Source organism: Caloenas nicobarica, chromosome 1 (genome assembly GCF_036013445.1).
Source record: "Caloenas nicobarica isolate bCalNic1 chromosome 1, bCalNic1.hap1, whole genome shotgun sequence".
Classification (NCBI taxonomy): domain Eukaryota; kingdom Metazoa; phylum Chordata; class Aves; order Columbiformes; family Columbidae; genus Caloenas; species Caloenas nicobarica.
In genome coordinates, this window is record NC_088245.1 from 44,678,936 (window position 1) to 44,692,208 (window position 13,273).

Here is a 13,273-nt window from a genome sequence, read left to right on the forward strand (position 1 = left end):
TCCTTTAGTTGTGTTAAAAATTCTCTCTGATATTTTTGTGTATTTTTTAACTTTAGAAGATGGGGTGACTGTATTTTTGTGACTTTTCATTCACTTACGTTGGTTTGTAAGGCCACAGCTAATGTGTGTTACCTGCTTTCCTGTACCCACACTGCTGCAGTTCTTTGCTTTTTGCTCCAGGGGGCAAGAAGCACTTTATTCTCTGGGAAAACAATTCTGAGATTTAAAATATAAATGCAGAGCAACCACTGTGGAAGATGGCATCATAAATAGATGGGAAAGACCTGTAGTCTGCTTCCTTTGTTTATGCAAATGCATAGCAATAATAGTCCTTCACGACCCACACTCTGCAGTTAACCTGATCCTTTTAATCATCTGTGTAAGAATATTGGTTGCCATGGTAACACATTCTGTGGTACCACTTGACTGTCAAAATAACCTCATGAAATAGCATGCTAAGAATGTTTTAGAAATTGACTTTCAAAATAAAAAGTAAATAAATCCACCTAAGTTTAGAAGACAGGGCTAGATTCATGAAGTCTGCAACAAGGGAACAACCATTTTCTAACTGAATCAGACTAGGAGCGATGGATATATCATGTTTCTCATCTTTGAGCGAGCTAAAACAGAATTTAGAAATATTTTTTCTGCTTAAATTAATGGTATCCAGCCACATCAGTGTATAAGTTGTTAGTACAAGAGTCAAAGGTTAAATGATCCTCAGATGTTATATGATTTGAGTTAGTACCTGTCTCTGTGGTGCCTTTGCTTCTCTTTCAGTTCCCATCAGCTTGTATTAATCTTCAGAACTGCTGCTGTTTCTCCATCTCTTTCCCCCTACTTTTCCTTCATCTCTGCATTCCTTTTCTTGCAGCAGACTCCGCACATTTCTTTATTCTATTGGTAAAATAATCTGCAATTAAGTGGGTTTTAAAAATTATTTTTATGTGGGCCTCATAGCAGTGCTTTAGAGCTAATATTGCCATCAGAATAATAGGTGTGGTCAGCCATTGTTTCAAACAGCATTATGTTGGTCAGGCAAAAATCCAGCCACTTCTGAAAGATTGCTTAAGATAAGCAAGCATTCGTAAAGAAAGCATTTAGTACCTGAATATCAGGTAGGCTGCACAGACAAATGTCAAACAGGCTAGAATAGCTATTACATATTCCAATTTAAACACGGACAAATAATTAAGACTTTTTTTAAAAAAAATCCTTTAAATATTTCATTACTGGCTTAACTTTCCTCCTCTTTCTCCTGAAATCAATGAAAGTTGCTACTGCAATACATTCAGCTGGGGTGCACTATACTATGTAGCAAAATAATATAAATAAATGGGAAGTCTCCATTCTTCCTGTTTCTGGCTGTCATAAAAAATTAGGATACTGGTTTAAGCAAGAATTAGCATTATTCCCTTATCACTGAGACCAATATGGAAGCCTTAATGCTCACAGCTGAATGACTTTTTCCTGTACCTTTCATCCCTTCCAGCTGATGAAACAAAATAAGACAGGTAATTTTAAATTTTTTTGCCTACAAAATAGCTCACATGTTTGTTATTAGTAAATATAAAACTGATACCTCCGATTTTGATTGAATTTTTTTTCCTGCAAAAAACTTGGACTAATCCATGCCATAGTAATACTGCTGTACTTTTCTGAGTGCATCAGGCAACTATTGGACAAGATCCTCTTTGTTTATATTATTTCCATCTTGGGGATAGCACTTTTTAATATTAAGTTATGTTTTCTTCTCTGTAGGATATTCTGAACTTAATGACATTAAAGCAAATTTTAAAGTAAAATGAAGTAGAAATCGCCACTTACTTGATAAAGAAGAAAATAAATATGTTTAATGTATGATATTGTGTTCACTCATATTTAAAGTATAATTGCAGATAGGTCAATATGCACCTTGCTTAGAAAGTGTGATTTTCATGCAGCAGATTGACGGCTGAGTAGTTACTTTGTATTAAAAGAGCAGTTTATTTTTTGGAATTTATAAATGAGAATCTTTTAAGTTCTTTCCATTAAGTAAAATATATCACTGTGTTTAGTTTGAAAGTCCTGTTTCTTTATGTGCAGAGGCCTTCTTCAGCATGTTTATCAGCAAGAGAGGAAGAAGATGATGATGCAGGTGAAAATACTTGTGGTCCTTCAGGTTTATGGGAGGCATTGACACCTTGTAATGGATGCAGGAACCTCGGATTTCCCATGCTTGCACAGGTATATGTTTACCTTTTCATTATAAAACATTACCTATAGATTAGCTGCTTAATCTCTGTCTTACTTCTTACTGTAATTTCTAGTCTTGCCTTATTCCCTTCATAATTGTTACCATCAGTCTTCATTTTAACCTTAAAATCTAGTTTTAAAATTAAATGTCAAGATTTGATCATCCTGCTGTAATACTCATCCGTATGAGTTTAATATTGAGACCATGTGATGTTTATTACCCCCACAGACAGATATTTTTTATGTTGCATAACTTTCTCTTCTGATTCAGTCTGGAAAGAAATTATGAAGTCACATAGTTTCCTTTGGGATAAGTACTCTATTTTTGATCAGCTTTAATTAATATAATGACATCTCAGCTATTTTCTGTATGGAATTAATTGTGGACATCGTGTATAACTCAACTGATGTAAGAATACAGCCTAAGACTTCTCTTTGAAGATTATGTAAGTTAAAAAAAAAAAGTTCCCAAACATTTTCAAATGCTCATGATAATACAGAAAAGAATAAATCAAAAAGGGTAATGTAACTGAGTCTAAGTCTCAACAATTCTCAGAGCACAGCAGTCTGCCGTATCCACCAGGGCATGCCAACAGCTGTGCCCCAAACAAGTGATATTGTGTTGCTACAGAACAGGATGATGCTTATTGCTGCCTCTGCGCCTCCCTTGTTCTCTCCCCCCACTGTAATTTAGCACTCTCATTTCTGTAACACTTTTCCTGTGCTTTTCTTGTAGCATTGAATGGAGGCCTGCCAAATTTCTGGTTAGAATGTCTGTTTTTTTCAGTTGCCTCCTTACTTGGCACTGCATTTAAATAGCTTTGTCGGATTCTTGTGTACCAGACTGGAATTACATATCCTGTCTCACCACACTTTATACACTGTTGCTTTCATACCGTGACTGTACGTTTTATTCCCTGTAGTCTCATGGGACTTGCACCTGTTTGAAGTCAGTGTTGCAGCTTCCACTGCAGTCAATGGAAACAGGATATGGCAACTGATGCACTTGAATAACAATGAGCACTGCCCCGTCTTTTTATAAGGAGCTTTTATATCCCCTTCCCCTTTCAGTAGCTGTTTTCTACTTCATGCTATCTATCATTTTAGACATTTGGCAAGTTGCAGACCTGTTGGAATTATCCTGATCTGCAATAGGAGTGCTGTAGCTACTGATTCCTCATTTTTAGGAATTTGTTTCAAAAAATATTTCTCAAATGGATCTCTTCTTATTTAAATCTGTATCACTTATGGTTTAATTATTGTGAAGCTTTCCTATGATGAATGTATATGCCCATTTTGGAGTGATTTCCTAATTTTAAAAAACAATTTTGTTTTCCTTGTTTCTTTTTCATGGAAGGTATGTGTAAAGCATACTATAAAATTGAGGAATGCATTTGAAAAATAGAATAAATTTAGCTTTGTTTGTTGGTATCTCTTTCCTTTTTATAAAGAGAGACTGATGTCAAGAACTATGTAAGTTTTAAGATACTGACTCCTGAATTAGTTTTATTCATTGTACTTAAATTTTAAACTCAACCTCACAATATCTCATCTTTCTTGCTCTGAGAACTAATAAGTTTTTTCATTATGGGTACAAAAAAGAGTATATTTATTCTGCGTTCATTCATGAAATGACAGATCACCTTTCCAAATTGTTTGTCTCCATAAAAATTGAAGACTGATATAGTTTTGGTTTTTTGGTTGCTTTTCTTTTTATGGAAGAAAGGAGATCTCCAAATTACAAACCAGTGAATTCAGTTTATAAAGTATCGCCGTCACCGTGTGCAATCTTTCAAGCTGTTAGCTAATCTGTTGGATCTTCCACATTTACTTCAGAATGCAGCAGAGAACATCTTGTTCTAAGGGATCAAGAGCACAAATTATTAATTTCAATTTTTAGATTGAGACCAATATCTTAAATTGGTCTAACAAATTATGATAGATATAATCTGCAACAACATGTTTTAGGTAAAAGTACAAAAATGTGTTTCTAATACTTATGTCAGTCCACTAACACATCAGAAAATGCAGACTTTCATAATGAAGAAACAACGAGATAGATACTTGACGTGTCTTAAAATCCACACTCTATTTAATAAAGATCCCAAAATAGAGAAAAGGGTCTATCAATTACTCTTGAACACAAACAACAAGTTCATTTTTCCAGTTCTCTTCTAGTTAAAAATAGATTTTGCAGTTATGTAAATATACTGTGTTTACACATCAAAGAAGAACAAACATAAAGATTGATTATTGGTTTATATACACAGTCATAGGTACAATGGTAAAATGAAAGTGAATTTTAAGTGAGATTATGACAGTGTACATCTGTGACCTAATGAGCTAATGGTTTTCAATATGCTAAAGAAAAGAAAAGAACAGTTATCTCCTGGACAAACTTGATTTCTTTATTACAGTTATGGAAAACGGCTTGGCTGGAGGTACTTCTAACATGCAGTATGTCATTTCTGTCTGCACTGTGCTGGGAAGTGTCATTTTAGAAAGGACTGTTATAGAAAGTTCTGTGTAAATTGTTCTGCAGAGATCATTTAAAACCTAACAGAGCAGTAATACAGGTTTTCTCAGAATAAGCAGCTCTCTTTTACAGTCTCACAATTGCTGAAGTCCTGGAAGAGCTTCATGGAAATTTTTTGTGTCTTGTGAAAATTTCAGAGTTTTAGAAAGTGCCCAATTCTGCATCAGAATGGAGATGACAACCAGCTTCATCCACCCTCCCAAAATAAAAGAAAAGCCAGAGGGCAAGGATACACAGGTGGATTTTGAGAGACTGAAATTTAAATGCCTCTTCATACTGTAGCGGAGAGTGAATTCCATTTGTAGGTTATGATTTGTGGTTAATGTGGGGCTATTGCTTGCTTTTTTTTTTTTCTGAAATTAATCTTTCTTTTTGGGCAGACTTTCCGTCCTTCCTTGGTAAAACTGATGCAAATTCTTGTGAAAAATGTTGACTTCCACAAATGAATATTTTATGTCTGAAAAAGTCTGTCTTAGGAAATTCCAGATTCAGTATTTCCTGGCTGCCAGTCAGTAGAAAAGAAAAACCTTTTTATCACATGTATAACTGAGTAACTATCTTTTACAGATTCCAGAATTTCTAATCTTAAATATCAGCACAGTAAAACCAGTTTTGAAAACTTTCAAAGATGTAAAACCACAAAAGTGCTTCTACAGCAGTCTCAAATTCTAGAATTGCAGGCTTCATTGGAAAGTTTACTCTGCAATGCCGTCTGTTAAACTGAGGCAGAGCTCTTATAAATGATATGATAGTACTAGACCCCATTGCTGATGGATCTCCAGTTCTTGTAAAATCTTCCTACAGTAACCACCAAGATTTTTAATGCTTTAATGGTTGCATTTCTAGCCATCATAAAAATATGATACTAATGAACATTATTCCTGTCTGAGAGATGGAACAAAAGAATATGGAATGTTGTATATATAGGAATTATGTGATGAAGTATAACATATAGCTGTGCCGGAGGTCAGTACTGGAAAGAAAACTGACATATGATCTTTAAAAAATATTTTTGAGCAATGCCTGCTAATGTTAAAAAAAGCTGGAAGCATTGTAGTGTCATTATTATTGACCATCTTAAATGAGGAATTAGTCGAGAGACTGATACTACAGCTAAATGTAGAATGGCAAAGTTTAGGGGCAGAAATAGCATAATCAGCTTCATTTGTAAATGAGTAGTTACAGTAATGAGGATTTCCAAAGAAACACAAGCTGCTAGGACAAAATTCCGCAGATAATTGGGTTGACACTACAGCTTTTTTTTAATGCTCTTTTTGAAGGAATCACGGCACAGATAAATGATAGCAGTGAAGATGTAGGAACAAGGGCTTCAGCATGGTGACTGACCTTGACTACTAACCTGCTGAGACTGCTAGCTACAGAGTCATGTTGTAAGACTGTGCCACCACATTGTCTGCGGTTTGTAAATTGGAGTGATGCCTACAATATAGCTGTAGATAACGCACCTACAGCCTCACTAGAAGTCAAACCTTCAATTATTGAGTACATGTGCCACACATCTTATTTTTCAGTCAGTATCACCCCTGTGGTTGTAGTGGAAAACCGACTCCTCTGAAATCCAACCTTCAGCTGATTTTTCTTCCCAGTCTGAGTTTCAACAAGCTTCTCATCCCAATCTGCTCCTTTTCAAAGCATATTTTCTCCATGCCAGTCTCTCTCTCATTCTTCTCTTGTTTTGCTTCAGGCATTTTGCTGTTCCACATTGTCTTTGATTAGTCAATGTTAATGAGTCAATGAGTTAAGTTTCTGTCCTTACAAAGGGAAGAACAGCAAATGTAGGTAGAGTAAGGACTCACCCCTTTATATTTTTGCTAAAAGGAGTTTGAATTCAGGTCTCTGCTCTATGATTGTGTATATTTATGACAGTTTATGTGGAGTGCCATAAGCTGAAGACTACAGATTTATGGTCATTTTTGGGTGCTGCTTTTTCATCTGGTCAAATTTCAAGTTGTATCAATTTTTTTTTCAGCATAGTAAAAGGTTTGAAAGTACCTCCATATCAGAAAAGCCTAGTATCTCTTAATAGATAGGGTCTGTGGATGTTGGATCTCTAAAACAGAAAAAAACCCTGAAACTTGATCATACCTCCTATTAGTGCTCTAATATCTGTATCGTTTTGTGTAAGACAGACACTTCTACCAGCCTAGATCAAAACAAACAAACAAAAAGCCACAAACAGAACCAAAACAAAATAAAAACAAACCCAGAACAACACCCCAAAACATAGCTAGCTGTTTCCACTGTGTTCTGGAAGAAGCCTTATCCAGTAGGAGTGTTAGGCATTTTCTAGGGACAGGAAGATCACAAATTCCCAGGGAAGGCAGATGTGCTTCTATCTAAATAGTGTATTTCAAAAGGTTCAAGGGCATTTTGGTCTGCCTTGTTTTAATGCAAACTATTGAGATAAAGTCATTAAAAGAACTTTGAGACATGCTCAGATAAAACAGCTGGTCCAAGCTAACCTAGCACAAGCAAAGCCTGTGTTTTCTTCTGTGTATAGATGAGCTACACCAAGTTCTACCTTGTGATAGTGGACCATTCAGTGTACACTGGTCAAAAGACAAGATGGAATGAAAACTACAGAATTTCATGTTTGCTGCTTTATTCAAAGGAAAATATTTCAGTCTGTGGATACTGTCAGGGTGCACTGAGGACTGGGAAACAAGAGTGTCAAGAGTGATGGGCTGTCAGGGCATGTCCTCACCAGCTAGAGCTTGTCACACCACCCCTGTGAGGGAGCAGGACAGGCTGGGGGCAGCCCTGAGCGCAGCACATCAGGGCAAGTTCATGATGCTGAGGCAGGTCCAAAGTCAATCCAGAAAGTCAGTCCACACGTTGGGGTTGGGAGCAGGCCAGGTTAATCAGGAACCAAATCCCAGTCACCAGGATGTCTACAGTGATGAGGCAGGCTTGAAGTGCAGCTGGGAAGTCAGCTTGCAAGTCAGGGTCTGGATCAATGGGACTGTTGGCCCGAGTGTGCCACTGGGCACAGATGTGGCAGCATTAGAGATGTGCACTTCTGCAGCTTGTCTCGGGCAGACACTGTGGGCCCAGGGCTGAGCTGAAATGGGGCCCCTGTTCCCATGGGCACGGGTGTGTGTAGGGGCCCCAGGTGAGGCTATTGCTGCACTCAGAACTGTGATAGATATTAATCAAAGTGATAAAATACATAAACTGGAAGCTGAATTTGAAATGTGGGAGTTATTTGACCTGTTATTGCAGAAAAAGAAGAATAAGACCAAGAAGGAACACTCACTGATGTGTGGAATGCCAGATTTCTTTGTGCTTCGTATCCAGGTCATCCATATACATGTGTGAACTTATTTCATCTGCTTTTATAGTTGCACATTTTGGCTGGCATTTGTATAGACAGAGTATTCCATCAGGGGATCCTTTCCTGAAGATTCCCAATGTTGCATGCTGCAAAAGCACATGTGATTTGTAACAAAAACATGTTTGCATGTCTCAGAATGGTGTAGCTGTGCAGTATCAAAATACAGGGACAACACGTTTAACGGCAGGGCCTGGGCTATGCAAAGTGCTGTGACTGTTAATCTACTCCTGGCTCTCACTCCTGCCTTACAGGGAAGACAGAACCTCAACTTTTGCATTCTCATTATATTTAAATGTGAAATAGGCACTAAGCAGCTCAGATCTGGAGGTAATGATACTGGCATACTTCAGCCATTTTTGCTATGAAGTCTCCTTATGGAAGAAACTTAGAAGATTGAACAAAGAGTAGCTCCTTTCACAGGTTTTAGTAAAGTAGTAGGGGGCAATTTGAACAAAGAGGAGTTTGGCAAGGACATTTGTTTGCTTTATTGATTGGTTTTCAGGGGCACAAGGCAAGGAAGGGGTAAGGAATATCGTAAGTGTAGAGCACTCTTTTGTGCCAGTGATAGAATTGTTTCTTGGTCTTAATCTTCTATTCTGCAGTGTAGAGTAATTAAGCTCCTAATACATTCACTTTATAAAATTTATCAGTACCCACATACATATGTACTCATATTTTCTTTGCAATAAAGCAGGATACTGCAAATGTATGAAACTCCGTAGTTTTCATTCTATTTTCTTTTTCATGGATACTGTGCTTAGAATGTTTTTCTGCTAAGGGGCACACAGCTCCTGATGTATAGAGATAAATGTAGGGCTGTCTGCAGTGTCAGAGAGGTGAGTGGTGCAGAGTCTTGTGTGATCATAGCAATATTATCAGTTTAAAGCAAGCAGTCTGCATGCCTTAACAATGATAGCCATGCCAGCATATTTTCCTAATTGTGATATAAAGTAATTCTGAGATAAGATAGGTTTAGCTATGTCCCATTTAGGAAGCTGCTGGATGAGCTCAACTGCACTGTCTCTTGAATTAAGTATTGTATGTATAACTTAAAAAGCCTGACAGTTATTCCATATATTAGGCATGATGGCCAACCAGGAACACCACATTTGTCTGTTACAAACAAAAGTAATATCTGTAAAGAGAACAATGAAGTTACTACGGAAAAACTGAATTTTGATTTAAAAGCTGTAAGTATGTATCTTCATGTTGCCAGGAAGCATGACTATTTACAAAAATATAGACAGATTTGGAAAGTTTACTTAAATATTTAAAGCAGCACTAAGTTTCTAGCTTAATGTCATTTTTTAGAAGCGATAAACTTCTGGGAGACCTTCACATTTATTTTTTAAGACTGATGTATATTCTGCTTATACAACTCCTGGATTCCTAGAAGTAGGAACTCTAGCAACTTTGTAATAGGTTCTCCTGTGGAAGAGAAATTTCCACAAAAAATATCTCTTATTTAGAGGGAGAGAAGAGAAAGTGGACTCTGGAGTACATTTTTTAGCAGATAAACTGTATATAATACTATTTCTTTATCAGTGTAGACTGCAATAGGGATATTTGAAGTTCAGAGTTTGATGCATTAGTTAATAGGGTTATATATTTCATGTCTGTATTTTTTATGTAATTTTAAAAAGTAATTTTTAATGGGAAGGAATTTTGTATTGTGTTTGTATTCTAGGTATAGGTTAAGGTTATTCTACAGAAAGGGTGACATTGAAAATTATTATGTAGCAATTATGTTTACAATTGCAAAGACAGTTTTGGATACAGGAGAGATGAATGAGGAAATTAAGTAAGGAGCTAACTCAATTTTTCACATACAGATCAAGTCTATTCCTAAAAAATCTTTCTCCTGATACTCTCTGGAGAGAGACAGCATGACTATGTTGTCTCTTTCTGGGTTATTTTAATATTGTGATGTGTATTGGGCATTATTTATTTTCATTTTAATATTTCTTCCAGTTTGTACTCCTCCTATTTTTAGTTGCCTCTAAAAGTTTTCTTAGACTTTAAGCTCAGTGCGAGCATTAAAATAATGTTTTCAACTGCTGAAGTGCAGAGGAAGGGGTATAAAAAAAGGAGTATTTCTTCTTTGCTCTTTAATAAAAACAGAGAAAAACAAAGAACATACTTTTAACAAAACGCTATTGGCTGAAGTATTTTAGCAACTTGGACCCAGGAAATGATGTCATTCTTCACTTCCCTAACAACTTTACCTCTCTGTGCATTCAGTGGAAGTCCATTTCAAATTAAACTGGTAAAGAAACAGATTTGGCTAATATTCCTTGGTGTTGAAGTTCACCTAATTTAGAAAGAAAAGCCTTGTGGCATTACCTAATTTATATATTGCAGGGGAAGTTACCTGTTATCTTGTTTGGTGATATACTAATTGGGTAGGTAATGATATAGACATGGTAGAGACAGAATTATTTTCAGTGGAGACCACCATTAGCTAGGAAAGTTTTGACATACATGAATAGCCAGAGTAAGATTGTTGTATTAGCTATAATATTTTCCTGTAGTTTCTAACCTTTAATGAAAAATATGTTGTTTTTTTTTTTCTTTTGTTTTTCTCTTCTTAATTTAGTAGATTAAATGATGAGCTTACCTAAATGAGGTTGACATGGAGAGCTATATTACCCATAAAAACCCTTTTCTCTTAAACTCTTGGCTTGCAGTGTTCTCTCTTCTGCAGTAAGCAGAAGTTTGATTGGTAATTTCAGGAACACACCACCCACACACTAAAGCAGCTACTGAAAAGTGCAATATGTATTCTGCCTAGAAAGAATCAGCAGGTGATGATTATACCCTGCTGAACAGTGCTGGGAAATAAGTATATTGAAAAAAATGTGGCTTATTTTAGTGCTATGCTAGATTTTCTGCATATGTTTTAAGGAATGAAGCTGCACATTTTGTTCTTGCAGACAGCATGTTAAATTCTTAATTTCCAATGTAAATTTCCAGTTGCCCATGACTTAAGATTTCTTGTGGCAAATGCATTTTTACTGTACTAGTTCTACAGTCTAGACACCACTACACAGGTGTGCAATGTAACCAGAGGTTTTGTAATGTATTTATTCTTGGGTATTTTCAGAATTGACTGGACAAGGCCCAGAGCAACCTAATAGTTAAGATAGCTCTGCTTTAACTGAAAATTTGAACAAGATGACTCTTTCATATGATTATATATAAACATCCACATTGTATAACTCTCAAAAATTCTAGATATGTGACCTCAGATGAGCAAATTTCTTTAAAAATTTAGGACTGACTCTGTTTTCTTCAGTTTGTAATTTACTGTTTGGGAAAGTATGGCTGTCCCTGTCCATGTGTAATTCTGGGCACTGATGCTCTGTGTTGTCTCCTGGTGAGATCGTGAAACAGCAAAATTAAGTGGCGTAAGATAGAGAAAGAAGAGGGCTGTCAAACAGTACTAGAATTGTTGATATATGGCGGCAATCATCTGAAGTATTGGTGACCATGCTGGTTTTCAAGATGTACTCTACTATTACAGATATTCAAATTCATGTAGAAACTAATGCTGAATTGAACACTGTTGCACTCCTAACTGAAATATGGCACAGTGAGCAACTGCTAAGACTGTAAATAGTACAAATATGTTACATTTCGTTGTTTTGTGGTTTGCAATTTAGTAGTAACCAGAAGACACACTTTCAGGAGGTGATTTTGCTTTCAATACTGCCTGAAAAATCATGGAAAAGTGGAAAAATTAAATCAATTTGAATTGCACAATGAAAGGATTGCAATTGTGCATAGCAAATAGTTTTGTATATGAAAGAAGTTCAACTTTGAATTGAAAACTTCATGTTTGAACGTCAGCTGCTTTATGACAGAAATATGAAACCAGTATGTTGAAACTCAAAAGCTTATGTAGAAGTTCCTGGTTAATCTTACCAAATTGGGTTTACTGTTCAGTATTACATTTTATGGGAAAAAAAGGCATAATAGATACTTTCTACTTGCTGTTTCAGTAATAGTGACAGGACAAAAAGAGTTTATGGACAAAAAGGCTAGTATTGGAGGTATCTGGAATTAAGAGATCTGTTGGGTAGAGATATCTGGGCACTGTGGTTACTACATGGGTTTACTACACAGATTAGCCATTAAGTCATGCTGTGGTAAGGTTGGAGTTCTGCGAAGAGCCGCTTGAAGGCACTCGATGCTTTGGGTCTTTTTTGAGCTTAGCAACTTTTTTTCTGTTTCACACTTTTATTGTTGTTGTTTGGTGGGTTTGTTTGTTTGTTTATGGTGGTGGTTTTTTCTTTTTGTTTTTTTTTTTGTGTGTGTGTGGTGGTACAAATATACTTGAGAACCACTGGCAAGTTAATACTGGAAACCGTGAGGGACTTTTTTTTTTTTTTATTATTCAGTTTTTAGTATTAGGGAAATTCATGGCTTCATTGAGTAAGTCCCTGGACAAGTCTGTAAAATTGATTGAACCTGATTCCTTTCTGAAGACCTAACTGACAACTGAGCATTTAAAAAGAACAACTTTGTAGTCTGTAACTGTGAATCCTCTTGCTGTACAAAAGAAATTGCATGCCTTGGGTTTAATGTCATGTCTGGCTGTTGTATTTCACTGAAAACTTTTATTACCAGTACCCATTATACTGAGTTTGAAAATGCGATAAACCCTGATTCAACAAATTACTTAAGTCTACTTAAGCATAAGCATTAATGTGCTTAATCCCATTTGGGCTTCCAAACATACAGGACTTTATCAGGAGACACTTATGTGTTCATGGAAATACAAAAGCAGGCTAAGGCTATAGTTTCTTAAAATCTGAAAAATGATTGCTTATGATTTTTCCACTATTCATAATTCATAAATAAGATGAACTCATGAATTGGAAGTCAAAGAAAACGAAACCAAAGTTAAAGAAAGTCTATATTTGAGACATCAAAGAGAAATATGTAAGACTATATTGTTGCATGTCTTCATAAGGTATTTTGCATTTGTTTATTGATAGAAAATGTCATCTGCCAATACTAGTCAAATACATCTTGTTCACTTTAAGGCCTCTCAGAAAGGCAATTCAGCTAGGAAATGAGAAACATCATGTTTTATGTTCTTCTACTCAGAATGATGTTAATCATTTGAATTGCTATGGAATGCA

General features: G+C 36.0%; 1 protein-coding gene across 1 annotated transcript in view; it reads left to right on the forward strand.

The window, feature by feature from the left end:
- ANKS1B (ankyrin repeat and sterile alpha motif domain containing 1B) overlaps nt 1–13,273 on the forward strand; it is a 434,418-nt gene that overhangs the window by 103,210 nt on the left and 317,935 nt on the right. The window contains exon 9 of the mRNA XM_065627452.1: nt 2,086–2,226. Coding sequence (XP_065483524.1) covers nt 2,086–2,226 — 141 coding nt within the window. The remainder of the gene's footprint in view (nt 1–2,085; nt 2,227–13,273) is intronic.